The sequence below is a fragment of the Lonchura striata genome, chromosome 16, assembly GCF_046129695.1.
Source record: "Lonchura striata isolate bLonStr1 chromosome 16, bLonStr1.mat, whole genome shotgun sequence".
NCBI lineage: Eukaryota > Metazoa > Chordata > Aves > Passeriformes > Estrildidae > Lonchura > Lonchura striata.
Genome location: NC_134618.1, coordinates 14,281,510 through 14,298,405, shown reverse-complemented (window position 1 = coordinate 14,298,405; position 16,896 = coordinate 14,281,510). Strand labels below are relative to the sequence as shown.

General features: G+C 45.6%; 1 protein-coding gene across 1 annotated transcript in view; it reads right to left on the bottom strand.

The window, feature by feature from the left end:
- Positions 1–16,896, bottom strand: part of SDK1 (sidekick cell adhesion molecule 1) — a 376,424-nt gene that overhangs the window by 10,500 nt on the left and 349,028 nt on the right. The window contains exons 37-41 of the mRNA XM_021549399.3: positions 16,063–16,249; positions 15,193–15,330; positions 11,984–12,145; positions 10,715–10,840; positions 2,497–2,661 (exon numbers count right to left, since the gene is read on the bottom strand). Of these exons, the coding sequence (XP_021405074.1) occupies positions 2,497–2,661; positions 10,715–10,840; positions 11,984–12,145; positions 15,193–15,330; positions 16,063–16,249 (778 nt within the window). The remainder of the gene's footprint in view (positions 1–2,496; positions 2,662–10,714; positions 10,841–11,983; positions 12,146–15,192; positions 15,331–16,062; positions 16,250–16,896) is intronic.

Below are 16,896 nucleotides of genomic sequence, written 5' to 3'. Positions count from 1 at the left end.
TTTGGGTTGGAAGGGATCTTAAAGCTCATCCAGGGCCACCCCCTGCCATGGCAGGGACTCCTTCCACTGTCCCAGGTTGTTCCAAGCCCCGTCCAACCTGGCCTTGGGCACTGCCAGGGATGGAGCAGCCACAGCTTCTCTACAATCAGTTCCATCTCTACAAGCATCTTTCATACCCCTGGAGCAGCTCCAGAGGCCCTTAGCTAAGTTATCACCAGGAGAAGAGAGGCAGGTTTCTTCCCACAGCTCTGCACACCTACATTTCTTGACCATGGCAGGCTTAGCACTCCTGGGTCAAGGCAACCACTAATACACGTGCCATGACCCATGATTATTCCACTTTGTGGGAGGCTTACTGTGCCAAAATGCTGTTTCAAAGTGGCTCCTTGAAAAATACAGCTAGTGCCAGGGAACAAAGCACTCTTGGTTCAGCATCTTTCAGTACCTCCATTAACTCCAACTTCCAACATTCACTGCTACTCTATATCACTTCTCCATCCACTGAGCCAAGCCTGATGTGCAGCACAGGGATATCAGTTCAATTGCCTGGATTTTGTGTAGTCTCAGGTCATTTCACCCTGTTTGACCTCAAGTGGAAACAGAAAATGACACTAACTTCCCCTTTCCGGAGTTACCTCGCCAGTCTTGGTTTAAAGTAATAAGTATTATTGTTTTCTTGCAGTGATATTCTCTTTGATATCCTTCCTTGAGCTCCCTCAGCTTTGGAGAAAATTTGCAGATTCTGAGCATGATCCAGCAGCTGATGTAATTTCCCTGTAGTCCTTAAGGTGGAACACCACCTGGCAGGAGGGGGTGATGCCAGGAGAACAACCCAACCCCTCACTATCACCAAACCCTCTTTCCCTGACTGTCCCAAGGCTGGATCTGAATAAAAGTCTGTTTTAAGCCCAACGATACGAGCTCAAATTTGTTCCAGAATACTGGGTATTCTGCAGCAGGGAAAAACAGCCATGCTCTTTCTTTGCTAGGAGGCCAGACCAGGCCCATAAAATCCTAGAGACAAACTGCACAAGCCATGCTGGGATGAGCAGATTCAGGGCAATTTATACCTCCCAGTGCCAGCTGAAGTGGCCAGCCTAAAATGCTTTATACTTTTATGACTGTGAATCTCAATGGAAGCCTCTTACTTTCATGCAGCAATTTGAGAGGAACACTGAAGCATCAAAAGGAGGTGAATTAAATAGTTCTGTTCAAGTGGAGAACTTACAAACAAGCAGTTTATTTATAGAAAGCACCACAAGGAGATGCATGCCCTGCTTCAGAGGAATAATGCCTTTGAGCAAAGGAAAGACTGACACGATTGCTGGTCCTTTATACTGTGTTACAGCCTCTCTGAAACCCCAGACAGGAAAAACACCGACTCCTGGTGTTTGAAGTGGGTTGTCCATGCCCTTGTCCTGAAGAAGAAAAGCAGGGGTAGCACTCACAGTGAAATCCATGGAAGCTCTCACGGGGTAAGTGGTTAATTGTGTCAGGACGGCACAGCAGCCGCGATGGCGAGAGCAGCACTTGCTACTCCTGCCTGCTGGGGAGTTGTTGAATGGTGTCCATGCCTTTCACTGGAGCAGCAAAGAGATAAAAGCCACTCCAGATACTGGAGCACTGCCAGGTTCTCAGGACTCTCCAGAATTTTGAATCACAAAGCTGCTTTATCAGATTCTTTTATTTCCCTTGTCTTTGCTGACACAGCAAGGATGAAACCTATGGCTCAAAAGCAACCTGGAGTAGAGTGGGGGAAGAGGAGACCCAGCAAAGCCTTCCCAAGAGCAAGGCCTCTCACCTCACCAGAGGCCAAGGCATGCATTCAGCTGCCCAGCCCAGGCAAGCTGAGAGGAATTTGATTTTCAAGGTATTCAAGCCCCTTCAGAAAAGCAGAGGGTGGGCTGCTCACAGGGATTTGGGAAGCACGTTTAGGTCATAGCCCTGTTTACTGGGAGTAAGCACAGGAGAGTGGGAAGAGCCCCAGAGCATCACAAATGAGCTGTTCTGGTGGAGGGGGGCTGGAGCAAGACTGCCAGCACAAAGCATTGTCAGGAATAACGTGAAACTACACTTCTGTATTTGTGGGAGCTAAATACAAGTAACACAGAAAACGTTTATCAGAGTCCAGAGTAAAAAAAAGAAAGCAGAGCAAACAAAAACCATTCTAGGAATGGAGAAAAAGCAAACAAATTGCAGACTCTACAAATTAGTCTTATGACAAGAGATCTGACATACATACTCTGAGTAGGTTCTTTATCAAGCTTAAAAATGGCACATGCACATTTTTCCTCTTGAGAATCGAGCATACTGTAATTCAAACCTTAATTCACCACTTTATTACTCCAGTTTTATCCTAAAACAAGTGAAAACAAACTGCCTTTGATTATTTGCTGCAGTTAGAGAGTCTGATTTGTTTCTTTCCCCCCCCTCTTCTCCTTCAGCCTCGGGAAATTCCAATGAAAAAGACTTTAAAAAAAAAAATTCCATGATTACCTGATACTGCCACAGAAGGAACACTTGGCTCTCCATAGCCAAACTCGTTGACAGCCACCACCCGAAATTCGTAGGTGACTCCTTGTCTGAGTTTGTCCAGGCCCACTGTGTAGGAGGTGGCGCTGCGAGGGATGTCCTTCACGAACATATCCCAGAGTCCTTCATCTAGGAGAGCAGCAAGGAGAGAAATGGCATCAGCTGTGTGCCCTGGCACTTCCACCTGCTCAGTGAGAGAGCTTGTCACCAGCGCTGTGCTGGAGCCACAGGCAGGGACACACTCCCCTGGAGGCTGCCCTGTGGTACACACAGATGTTAGAATGCCCTGCAATGCATTAATTCAGGATGGGAGATTTTCATAGCCCAGATGGAAGAGGTCTCTCAATCAGCAGCAGCACCCACACAGACCTGAGCTGGCTGGAGCAGCTGCCACTCCCTCCTGTTTGGGTAAGGTCACCCATCAGCACATCTGTCATTTGATAGATCAGGGAAACCCAAGGCAACATTAATGAGTCCTAATCACAAAGGTTTTGCTTGCCTTTTACACTGCAAAATTTGCTTTGTTGTTGAACTATAAGTCCTGGGAGGCTCTGTGGTGCCAGGGGACTGGTGTCACAGGAGTGCTGCTTGCTCCATGACAACAACAGAGATGTGTCCTTTGCATGGCACAAAGCTGGTGCTGCACTCTGTGCTCTGCAGTTTTAAACAGAAATGGGTTTTGTTTATTTTTATAAAGCTGTTGAAGTTGTTAGAAGCACAATAACATTCTGATGGGATTGTTTCAGTAGGGTAATCCTTGCTCTCCACAGCCATAATGACATTAATCCTGATCCACGTCCTAACGAGGCACCATCCCATCCCTGATCCACACCTGTAACCTCACATTAACTTGACTACAATGGAATGAACTTTCAAGAAGATGGATTCTGGTACCAGGAGCAACAAAAACAACTATAATGAAAAATACCACTCAAAAATGTTGAGGGCAGGAATCAAACATTAATCTGGCTGATTAACTTCCCAGTAAAAATTGGTGCCCAGCACTTCTGCTGAGAAAATGGAGTCTCTGTGTACACGTAGGGCCAAACCCTCAGCTCACCTACCCAGCGTAGCTCTCACAGACCTGACCTCACAAGCATCCCATTGGGCTTTTACTTTTAGCTATCAAAGCTGTTCCAACAATATCTATTTTTCTCTCCATGTCCCACAGCAGTGGGGATAGGATGATAACCTCTCCACAGACACGACTTCAGTGTGGGAGCTGCCTGCTTTGAAAGATCTGCACTGCGTGCTCGCCAGCAGCAGGACTTCTGTAGCTCGAGGTGTTATCAAGGTAACAATAAAGCAGGAGCCAGCCCTGTTACCCTCAGTGACTCGTTCTGCTGCAGTGTGAGGCAGGAATCTGTTCTCATTTGCTTTGCCTTTACCTGAGTGTAACCTAATTGGAGTCACTGCAGCGATTCCAGAACTGTGCTGGTGTAACAGAGCAAGATCTGGCCCTCAGCCTGCTCCTGTGCCACAGGGAATAGCAGCAAAGATGGATTGATTAACACTGCAGGTGCATTTCCATGTGAATGTTTTAGCTTTGGCACCAGTAAATATTTGGCTCGGTGATTTGTACTGTGCTGCACGTCTGGTGACACACACAATGAGTAACAGCCCCAAACTACAGCTTTTCTGGTCAGGAGGATTGGCAGTCTCAGCAGATGCAAAAAGCAGGCTGGAATGTTATTGTTCCAGCTGCATTTGAGAAACACCAAAGAACAATAAAAACAGGTAATTTTCATGCCATGCTTAAAACTCGGACCAATACATTATTCAACAGCATGATCAGACTATAATGAAGTTATCATAATGTACCATTGTTATGTATTAGCTGGGTATTACAATGGCTATAAAACAAGAGATAAAATATTGACTTCCCTTTTACAGGGCAATAGAAGCCGAGATTATTTCTACCACATAAAGTTACAATGTAATAAAAAGGGAGTTTGGGATTTAGTTTCTCTGAAGAGGGTGGAGTGAGGGATGCATTTTCAAAGTTGGATTGTTGCAGCCACCAATACTCAGAAGATGCATCTCACGACTATAAAATATTGCCATATTTGCTAGAATTGCCTAAGCTTTCATAAACACATTTGTAAACAGCAATAAGAGAATTTGAGCCCATTGTGAATTGTCTGAAAAGCAATTTGTTTGCATTCAAAGCCACTTAAATAGGGGAAGAAAAAGCAACAATAAAAGTGAATGTTCAGCACTCATTACAACAAACACAACTGTTCAGACACACACTTTCTCACTCATTTTCTCAAACCTATCAGGGTGCACAGTGCAGAAAGCCCAACAGACCAAGAAGTGTAAATTTAACTGCTTTGTGAAGCTTGCAGTAAGTTGGGAAAACCACCCCTGAGAGGTCAACATTGCATTTCCTCCTCTCTGTCCCCTTGGCTATGGTGGTGACAGTGTGGGGTAGCAAAGGCTGCTGGTGGATGTTTCTTCAGAGGTATTTCTGTCTCACAGGGACTCAGAGATGCTCTAGCTGGTGGCCATGTAGTCACTGGCCCATCTCCCTTTCATTCACTGAAAGAATCTTTGTCAAAACTTTGTTTTTTTCCCTGGGGTAGGACTGCCAGTGCTGAGTTAATGGTTGGATTTGATGATCTTGGAGGTCTTTTCCAACCTTAATGATTCTAAAATGGGACCCAGCTCATTATCCCTGAGGTCCCAGAGAGGTGCTGATGCAGCTACAGTGGACAGATGTCCTATGTCTTCCCCACTGCTGACCCCTAAGCACAGCATAGCCTGTGGCTTCCCTAGCCCTGGCCAGCAAGATTTTTAATTCCAAAGCTTCAATTAATTTATCTTATATCCATCTGGAACATCCAGACTCCTCTTTGTAAACAATGATCACAATCAGATATATCCAAACTAAAAAATCACTTTATTCCAGTAGTGAACTTTGAGATTAAATCTTGAACACACACTTGTGAATTCCTTCACTGCACCTCTCCCCGTCCTCAAAACCAGGTATGCTCTAGGTATGCTCTAAATGTTAGAAGTTTAGCTGAAAGAGAATTCATGAGAAGGTCACCTGTGATAGCAGAGACTGGCCTTTCAGTTCAGTAGAAAATCCTTAGTGTACCACACACAACATTTTCTGCTCCGTTTAGGGAGGAAAGATGCACATGCCATGGCTGGGACATCAGCTGGGTATTGACTCTTAGAAACCACTGGGAAGAGCAAGTTTGCAACCCTTAACAGGGCTCAGGTGCAGGGCTCAGAGGGGCATCCCCAGGGAAGCTGCCCTTGCTTTTTCTTTTCAGTCACATCAGTCCCCATCTTCACTCCCCACTGCCTTTCACTGGGCACTCAGCCTCTTAAACATGTGATGGAAAAGCAAGTGCTCCACGAAAAAGAAAGATTTTTCTTTGCTCCTTCTTTCTGTCAGTTTGCCCTGCCCCATCCTAACTCCTGCTGATGGGAGATTTGCTCTTCACCTCCCAGCCTCGACGCTCTGTCCCGTCTGAGCTTGAGGACCAGGCACAGGGAGAGGATCTGAGTGACAGGGGAAGGTGAAGCCACCTCTGCCCTAACGCCGTGTCCAGCCCACGTTGGAGAGGAGCTGCTCTGCTCCCGTGGGCCAGCCCGGCGTCACAGGCCATTAATCAGGGTCTCCACGCTAAATAAAGCTGTCACTCAGCGAGGGAGGCTCCCAGCCCCACTAAATCCAGCCACTGACAACCCAGGGCATGGAGAGCTGTCAGTTATCTGGGTTTTAAACACCAGCAGTCCCCTCTCAGAGCAGGAGAGCTGGGCTGTAAAGCTCCCTCCTAATTACACATTAGAAGGTTTATGAGGGGAGAAGCTGCTGAGAGTTAAGGCCCGGCTGAACGCCACCGGTGTTCCTCCTACAGAGGACACAATTAAAACGTGGCTGTATTTGTCAGAGGCAAAGGGCTGGATTATCATGCAGAGCAGTGGAAGGACAAGAATGGGAAGTGAAGGCTGACAAACTGTCAGGCCCGGTGTGTCGCTCGCCAGCAGAAGTGAAAAAGGCCCCATGGCAGATGCCGGGGATGCAGCTGCACCCTTCACTTTGAATTTACTGACTTCTGCTGGTTCGTGTCCATGTTTGACACCGCGCTCCCTCATTTGGGTAAAAATAAATAGAAAAGGAAGAAAACAGAAAAACACCACTCAAGACACCAGAAAGGAAACGAAAGCAAACGCTGCCCTCAGGGCGTGGGAAGCAAAACCCAGCATTTATGAGGTAGACAATTCCCACTCCAAGCAGATGGGTTCTTTCCCTAAATGTCTGTTGCCTTCATGGAACTCATCATCTTGAAAGCTGGAAAGGGACTTTTTACAAGGGCATGGGGTGACAGGACAAGGGGGAATGGCTTCAAACTGAGAGGGCAGGGATAGATGGGACATAAGGTGAAATTCCTCCCTGGGAGGGTGGTGAGGCTCTGGTACAGGTTGTCCAGAGAAGCCGCGGCTGCCCCATCCCCTGAAAGTGTCCAAGGCCAGGCTGGAAGGGGCTTGGAACCACCAGGTCTAATAGCAAGTGTCCCTGCCCATGGCAGGGGGATGGAGCTGGATGATCTTTAAGGTGCCTTCCAATCCACACCATTCCATTTAGGTGCAAATCTCTTCCAGTTGCCTGACATCATCCCCTGCTTGGCAAAAGCACACAAAGTCCAAAATTGTGGTGGGGAGAGGAAGCAGAAAAGGAAATCTCCCTCTGCTTGTTCTGGGTCAGGGAGGCTCCTTCTGAGGTGACAGAAGTCAGGAAGATGTGTCACTTATGGACATGGTTCAGTGGTGGACATGGCAGAGTTTGGCTTATGGTTGGACTTGTTGACCTGAAGGGTTTTTTCCAATCTAAATGATTCTGTGAGGCCCAACAGCTACACAGCTGCTCTGCACAGGCTGACCCATGGATGGAGGTCTCATGGGGCAGCTCCACATCCAGGGGCACTCCTGGCCTGTGGATCCCCAGGGTGTTTCACAAACACCTCCCTGGCAGACAGGGGTCACTGGGAAACAGCTCTGGCTGAGACTGCTGGGAATGCACAGGCCACATACCCACCACTAAAGCACAGTGACAGGAACCTTTGGCTAGGACCTGGAGCTGGGAAAAAAGGGGTGAAGCCAGCTTCTCCATTCCTCCCAGCAGCACTGGGAACCTTGTGCCATTTGTCTTTTGCTCTGTATGTAAAAGCTGAGGGCACAATCTATTCCCCATTCCTCAGCCAGCCCAGCTGATGTCTGGGGAGCATTTACAGTGGCAGAGACAGAGCCTGCTTAATTGCATTTCTTGTAATGCACACGGAGCTAAACTGGAATCCATTTCTCTAAGGACAGAGAAGTTGAAGGAAAAGAAAAACTCCTCTGTTTCTGTAATGTCGTCCTCTAGTACAGATCACTCTGGAAAAAATATTGGTTTGCCTGCTTCATCCCTGTGTGTGAGAGTACTCAAAATGCAGAGGAGGTACTGAGCCTGGTCACCTTCCATAAAGCCAGCAGAGAAACAGGGAAATCAAATGAGCAGTCTCAGCTGCCTGCTGCCACCATTGCTAAACCCAGCAGGGCAGAGGAGCCCTGGGAGACACAGCAGGGCTCCGAAAAATTCAAAGGGAAGTGACAAAAGGGAGTAGGGTTTGCCATTTCTGACAGAAAGCCATCCTCCTACTCTGATGGAAGAGTCTTGGCAGGGAGCTACAGCAGGGAAAATGAGATGATACAGCATTTAACGTTTGGGGTAATGAGGCCTGTAACAGATGACACTTGAGATGTGAAACACTAAGGTAGTGGTATTGCATTTAAATATTGGCAACAAGCTAAAGCTTTTCATCTGTCTGCTCAACGCCCCCTTTTTTGACCTCAGAAGGATAAATATCTTTTCCTTTCTTGATTTTATGTGAAGAGCACAAGTCAACTGCTCTCCTCTTGGAACAACTCCTCCTTAAAAACAATCCACACTCTTAAAATCCACACTCTAGTGCCTGTATAAATCAACATGCAAAAGCAAATTTTTAGAATTATATTAAAACAGGAACTACTCTGAATGACCAGCCCTGAGAGGAAGAATTCGTTCCCTGCTTTTGTTAAGCTCGTAATTCAGATTTCAGACTCTTCTGTGCAGAGATGAGGAAGAAAAGCAGCAGAGAGAGGAAGCTGACACTTGGGTGGAATAAGCAAATCTTCCAATTAGTCTGTCTCCTCTCCTGGATCACATTTCACGCTTCCTACAGCTGCAACCAGAACGAAGGATGAGAATCCAGCATACAAATGCCTAGTTCATTTGCTACAGCAGCATGAATAGGATTAAAATAATCTGAAGAGGAATTAAATGCCTCGACAGTCAGGTTGCAAGAGCGGGAGAATAAAACCTCTTGTGTGCCTTTCCAGGATCAGTGGAGTGGGGCCAGCAGAAGTGACCCAGGGTCAATGCAGCTCAGACCTGCCTTGGAGGGACTATTTTCTTCCTACTCAAAAGGAGTGGGCCCCAAATCCTGCATCCTTAGCCATGAGCTGTGAAATGTTTGTTCACATCCAACGGGAGTCGAGTGGATGAGTTTCCAATGTCACCACTCACACAAGCTGGATTTCCAAACTTGCAGACAATCTGTACATGGGCTGCAGGTTTCCCCCTAAAATACTCTGGCTCACAGAAAACCTGTCTGGGGGAAATGTAAGCTGGTAAGTGATTTTAAATGAACAAGTTTGGTTTAACTTGCTAACAATGCTGTTCGAATAAGAAAATATTTTCTATCTCTGATGAAATAAGGACAGAACTCAAAAAGCTGATGCAGGTGAAATAGAAGCACAGCAGTGTCATGCCTCTAACTGAAAGTAAACTTGATCACTCTGGGAAACCCCAGTGCTTTGAGGAGGTATGTATTTCCTTTGCTTTTATTTCAAAAACAATTGACAAGTTAAATTACAGAAATAAGAAAGAATTTTTAGGATTAGAGCAGAGCCTCACTACAGAGCAAATTCTATCAGATGCAGGTATGGAAACCTGCATCTTCAGAGATAACCTCAATAATTTCCTTACTGGTCTGGTTAAATGTAATTAAAATCATTGGTTTTAAATGCAACCTTGCATTCAAGACACAAACAAATTTCTTGATCAAATCAAACAGATAAGCATTCATTTAATCAATATATAATCAAGCAATGTGCAAACACCTGGAAGTGAAAAAGAAAGAACCAGCAGCCAAGATGATTATGTCAAGTATAGATCATGTTTAATTTTCTTCTGTGACAGAGTAGCAGACCTTGTCAATAGAGGAGAAAGAGCAGACATCATATATCCTGACTTCAGCAAATCTTTTCACTTGGTGACATTCAAACACCGCCTACGTGGAACAAGGAGCTGGTGGAGGTATCACCAGCTGGAAAACTGTACCCAGGGAGTGGTTATCAACATCCCCTGTCAGAGTGGAGGGAAGCTATCAAGGGAGATTACACAGAGGCCTGGCAGCACTCACTGGCTTTCCTTAATGACTGAGTTCCCAGGAAATCTGTGCTTTTTGAATTTGCAAGGGGTACCAAGCTGCAATCAGGCTGGAGCACACACTGACTTTCAAAATTACCTTGTCCAAGTGGGGGAACACTCTGGAAAAAAAGCAGAGTACAGCTTCACTAAGATGCAAATCCCAGAAGCAAAGGAGCTCTGGGAAAGCACCAAGAAAAACTGTGGTGATGGGGAATTCCTTCCCCCTGCCTCAATGCTCTCCCTGCAGAACAAATGGGGGAAGAATTGTGTATGTGCTGCTGAAGCCCTGGCCCTATTATTAACATTAAAACAGTAATTAGCTGCTGTGCTCTGCTGCAGAAGGGGACAGATTTCTATCTGTGGTTCTCAAAGTACAGCTTGCAAATACTTATTAGTCCTTGCTCCTGAAAGATGCTGTAAGCATTTAAATGAGTTTTAATTATTAACTATATTAGTTCATCTGTTAGATGATTTTCCAGTGATGTAACACAGTGAAAGCCAGAGTAGTCAGGGTAATTTTCTGTGACTACTCCTAAAGAGGAGAAAATATGCCAAACCACATAATAAACCAGTAACATCTTAATACTGGATGGAAACATATTCTCTCACAAAATCCTATTACCTTACGGGAATGACAAAGAGCCTCTCCACTTCAGCAGGGGCTGAAGGAAGGGAACTGATGACATCAAACTCCCCACATCTCCTGGGGCTTACCTGAGGGTCGTGCCTCTATAATGTAGCCAGTTGTGGGTTTTTCTCCTGAATCTCCCTCAGTCCATTGCAGTGTCAGCCCAGAAGCAGATTTTGTCACCAGGATTTCCTGAGGGGAGCCAGGAGACCCTGAAGGAGGAAAGGAAAGTAGCAAATGAAGGTGGCATTAAACTGCAGCATGAATTGTTTCTGCTGAGAGAGAAAAATTATCTTGCAGTGTTGGTCAACAAATACGCAACATAAACCAGCTCTGTGGGCTACTGCCCTGACTTTTTCAGTAGCTCCAGTACCAGCAGTTACATATCAATGGGGTTTACAGGTCACAGGCTCATAGAATATCCTGAGTTGGAAGGGACCCACTAGGATCATCAAAGTCCAACTCATGGCCCTACAGGAGATAACCTTGACGAAGTGCGGGGGGGTTACACCTTTTGTGTTAAGAAGGAAAGAGAAAAAGGACTCTCATTTTATCCATTGCCACTGCTATTTCTCATTTCAAAAGTGAAATTAGCCTGTGAGGTCCATGGAGAGATTCATGGGGACAGGCACTGCCCATTGGCTTGGCAAGATGCCATGGCCAAGTTAGAAAGGATTCCTCATCTACACTTGGTCTGTGGTCTGATGTGAGAGACTCTGGGAGTGGGAAACAAACAAAAATCAGAGCTGTGGCCACTGCACCAATTGTTACTTACCTGCCAGGTTGGTATCATTGGAGGGCATTTACCTTGTTGGATTATCTGTATATCAAAGTCACTGATCAAATAAGAAAACCAGCTCTGGTTACAGAGCTGAACCAAGCAGGGAACCCTGCCCTGCAGCTGCTCTTGACACAGCAAGAAATCCACAGATCTCTCCCTCTGCAGAAGCCAACGTGTCAGGAGAGAACAACTGTAAATTTTTTCTGGTTTTGTATCCAGAAATCTCTGTTGGTTTCAGCAGCTACTCCAGTTCTGCCTCCCACTGCAGAGCAGTACAGTCAGAATTATGCACTGCGCTGTCAGGCAGCAGCCTGGAAATCCCTGGCTGGCCTGTTTGCATTATGATTTATTTATAGTGTTTTGTTTATTCACATTAAACTTCTAGGTTTCAGGAAAAAAAAAGGAAACATGTTTTTCATGGCAGTTGTGAAATGTGCTGAATCACATCCCATGACTCAGCTTCTCCTTGGAGCTGGAAATTCATGTGAAGCCCTGAGTGCACCATTCCCTGCTGGTGCCCTGTGTTTGTAGAAATGATGTGTGACTTGTGATTTGCTTTTATAGTCCCCCTCACCTTCTGCTGGCCCAGCTGTGATGTTGGCTTGCAGTTCAGGTCCGTAGGCGATGGTTCGGGCTTGCACTCGGAATAAATAGGTCATGCCCTTGGTGAGATCCCGGACCTTCAGCCAGCGCTGCCAGTTCCCCTTGATGTCCACAGTCACCACCTTGCTCACCCCTGGAACAGCCACACAGGTAAAAAAATAAGAGGGAATTTCAGTGCAAAAATAGAAATCAAGTGGAGCTTATTACATCTACATGTAACTAAAATCATCTAACAGTTTGCTAAGAAAGTATTTCTTACAATTAGCAGGAGTTTAAGTAGTGATAATAGGCAATTTTCAGCACTGATAAGTATAATTAGAGTTTAAGCTTGATAAGTGGGTACTGACAAGGAAAAAACCTTACAACACATCTGGGAAATTACCAAGAGACTACATGTAACCTCAGTAATTATGCTGGGAAGAAAGGAGGAGGTAAACGAAGAGGAGTGCACATTCCAGATTGCTTCCCAGGCAAGCATTTCTCTGTTGCTGTTTCCAAATAACCTCCAACATGGTCTGGAGGAGGAGCAAGGGCCAGGTGTGCTCCATTCATCTCAGCCTGCCATCTCCACCATCCCCAGGTGGATGCAGAGTGAAGGATGTGCAGCTCTCCAGGACCTTGAGGCTATAAATGCCACGGCAAGAGGGGATGCAACCAAAGCACTGCGAGCTTAAACAAGGCTGGAGATGTGACTTGTGTTTCGCTCTTCTCACCCTCTCAGAATTTTTCCTACAGGGATCAGTTAAAATCAGAGTTGTTCCCTTCACCAAGGTTCATAGCTAGGTTCACCTTTAGGTTCTCAGTGCTGCATAAAAAACAGAGGGGCAATGAGTGGTTTGAAAACAAAAAAATCTGACTTTCACTGAAATTTTATAGAAGTAAGTCAATGGAAAGAATTTGATTTATAAAAGATTTTACAGAATAAACATTTCAAATTTTGAGAGTCTTTCTGGTGGTTTTTTTGGTCTGTATATATACATGACACATTTCAAACCAGGAAAGTAGCAAGCAGAAGGTTCTTCCCACTAGAAACGGCTGCTTGCTAGTTTATCATTCCAAAAAATGCAGAAGGAAGATGTTTTCAATCCAGATGCTTATTTTATGCAAATCAAGATGATACTTTCAGTTTTAATCACGTAAATAAAGAGTAATGTCCAAGCAATTTCTGTTCAAATTTTTCTTCCAGATACAATTTATAACTCAGGGAATCTTTCCTTGGCTAACAAGGATGCAGTAAAAGTGCTCCCTCCTGCCACAGGTGAACTATTTCATTTCTGTGAGACAAATCAGGAGGCATTTGTCATTTTCAAGTTATGTTCCAAAAAGAAAAAAAAAAAAACCAAAACCAAAAAACTGTTGAAAAAGGCTCTCGGGCAATCTTGTTGTCTATTATTGTGTAAAACATAACAGTGTAAAGCTTAAACAATAAAAGGTCAAGCAGGGATAAGACTGTGCTAAAGAACAGATTGCTGCTGGAAAGCTTGGAAAAATGGGCAGGTGAGTGGTGGTTGGTGTGTGGGAAGGCAAAAGGTGTCACCATGGGAGGACAGCCAAAAATCAAGGGTGGGTGGAAAGTCAAAATATGAATGAGAGAAGCTCCAAGAGGGTCCAGCCCATCCAGGCTGCACTGCAGTGCTCACATGGAGGAATGTGGGGTCTGGTCCCACATGGGCTATTTATTTAAGATCTGGACTTGATGATCCATGTGGGTCCCTCCCAACATGGAATATTGGTTGAATCTGTGAAAATGATGGGGTCAAGGAAGGGATTCTTTTCCATGGCAGGAAAATAAATATGTTTGCTGGAAGAAAAATGCTGGCACAAGAGCAAATGGTGGGTAAAGACCGGAAAATAAATGTAGGCAAATATTTTGCATCTGAGGAAGAGCCCTCCATAACCTTCCTGCTCACATCAGAAATCCTCCAGAGGGGAAGGAGAGACAAGTTGGAGTCGGGGCAGCACAGGCAGAGGTGGGGAAGAGAGGAAAAGACAACAAAGGTTCTGAAGGATGTTAAGTCAAATACATGCAGAGAAAACATGATTTGACACTTCCATATTTTCATGGGGGAAAAAACTATTATTGAACATTGTGTAGGAATGAAGAAAAGGGAGTAAATACCCAGGCAGCCTGAACCTCCTGCATACACTGTGCACATTTCTTGGTCAGAATCAGAAATGCTTCCTGTATTAGCTCTTTGTGCTCAGACCTGTCAGCCATAAAGGCTGACAGGGCTTTTATTCTGGTGTTTTCAGTCCTGAGTTTTCTGTGCATGAGACATGGATATTCAGACAATATAGATCATTATTCCTTACAGGAGAAGCAAATACAAGTGATTGATATCCTTATTTCTTTGGAAAAGAGTTTAAAATGGATTGGCAATGGCTGAAATTACTCTCCCTGCTGTCATGCTGCCAAAGCTGGACATCCTATTGAACTATTGGCAATCTACCAGGAATATAAAAATATTAATAAAGCCATCCACAAACTATGTCATCTTTTCTAATTCACCTTTGGAATTAATTTACATTTGTTTTCAGAGAAACTGCCAAATCTTTCTCTGTTGCTGCTCTGGCAAATTAATGAAACGTTTGTGGCCTGCACTTTGTTGTGATTTAACTGAACTCTGGTGATGGGTTAAAAATGCTGCCTGAAAACTCCGTGTGAAGAGACACAGCCACGTCTCTGTCCTGTTATCCTGCCTGTCCTGTCACTGCAGAGGTGCTGCCAGTGATGACCAGCACATTTGATGCCTGGGCAATCTCTATGATCACAGAAGTGACACATGATGTGATAAGCAACACAAATGTGCCTGACAACTATTCTGGGATGGAGCCTACTCAGCAGTTTCAAAGGCAAAGCGTGGAGACAATCAGGCACTCCCAGGCTGAGCCTCTTCTTCGCCCAGACCAGGTAATGATGGCTGTAAAATGACTTTTCAAATCACACAGCCTATAGTTTGTGCAAGAAAATGGGAGAAGACAAGACAAAAGCTATACTCCACAATATTATGGCTCACTGAAGCATTCTGGCAAAAGTGGAATTGTTTTATTTACCCTTTGCCACCTGGCTTCTCTTGGAAAACAGCAGAGAGCAAGTAGGAAATTGGGCAGAGATGAAAGGTCCTACAGCACCATTGTGTCTTTTCCCCATGAATATGTATGATCAGAGGTCTTTCTTACCCTGGACAGGAGCCAAAGGCTCGTAGACAACTCGATAACCCTGCAGGACTCCATTTGCTGCTGTTGGCTCGCCCCAAGACACATTGAGGGTAGTGCAGGTGATTTCAGAGAAGGCCAGGAAGCTGGGAGCACTGGGTGCTGAAAGGATTGCACACAGATTGAATTGCAGCAGCAGGAGTCAATCTAATATACATATATATTATAAAACATTGCTTTATTTGCCCAGCCTAAATCTAAAGGAAATAAGCTGAGAATGGGATTTGTCAGTTGTATCCAAATGTCCCGTAATCAGTCAGAAACGCAGCCTGTCCTAAAAATACAGCCAGTCAGCTGCAAAACTGAACGTCCACAGCAAACAGGGAGAGAGGAAGGGAAGGGCCCTCAGAAGGGTGCAATGGGAGCCACCTCCCCTTCACAGCCACCACCCAAGGCATTGCCTTCACCCTGTGCCAGAGCACTCCCAGCACATCCAGCACAGGGACTGCTCAGCCTGAATGGGAGGATGCTGATCCAGCTTAAAAATAAAAGAACAGCGAGGAATTCTATAAAGCATGCTAATTGTTTCACAGGACCATCAGGGCAACTTCCAGGCACTGGAGATGAGCTCCTTCTGATTTCCAGGTGTGGCAGCAGAAACGAGAAACAAAGCCACAGACTGTTTCCTTCTGGACCAGCTTAGTTAATGGCCAGTCCTTTCTGCCACTCCATTGTCATTTCAGTTGCATCCTTCTCCCTTTTATCACACTCCACTTATTTGATGCTTTTTTCTCCACTTTCAAGACCTCTACAGTGCAAAAGCAAAGAGCACTGCCCTCCTGCATGCCCCCTTTCCCCTGGCTGTGCCCAGGTGAGCAGGATCTGGTCCCGTACCTGCCTGGTGCGTCCTGCCCTGGGCGGGGCTGCTGCGGGGGCCGTCCCCGGCCGCGTTGAAGGCGGAGATGCAGACCAGGTACCGCGTGTGGCTCGTCAGGTTCTTGAGCCGCACGCTCGTCTCCGGGAGGAAAAGGACCTTCACCTTCTCTGTGTCGTTCAGGGTGTCGCTCTCCCAGTAATAAATCTGTTGGCACAGCGAGACAGAAGCCCAGCATTATCAAGGTTGGAAAAGCCCTCTAAGGTCATGAGTCCAACCATCAACCCCCAGGTTTGCCATTAAACCATGAGCCCAAGTCCCACATCCACTCGTCTTCAGAACACTTCAAGGCTTGGTGATTCTGCTCCCTCCCTGGGCAGCCTGCTCCCATGCCTGACCACGCTTTCTGTGAAGAAATTTTTCTTAATATCTACTTGTAAACTCCCCTGGCACAGCTGGAGGGCATTCCCTTCATCCTGTCATGTGTTGTACTATATCCTATACCTAGAAAGTATTTGGCCACTGCAGCTACAAAACAACCAGAAAGACAGTGAAGTCTTGCCCTGGACTCCTCCATTAGCTGGGATACTCAGGATTTTTAGCACATGCCAAATCTTTTCCTTAGCAAATATCCCTGAGTCCACGTAGCTGAGTACATCACTCAAAAATAGAGCAAAGGCTGAAGAATATGGCTTAATGACAGCAGGTATGAGCTTCCAGGGTTCACTGAGGAGAGGTCAGTTTAAACACTCCCTGCAATGCAAGCTGCCTGTCAGCACTGGCATCCTGACACACTGTGATGGTCCATAACTCCCCTCTGCACACACACAGCTCTCACACCACTGCTGTTCACA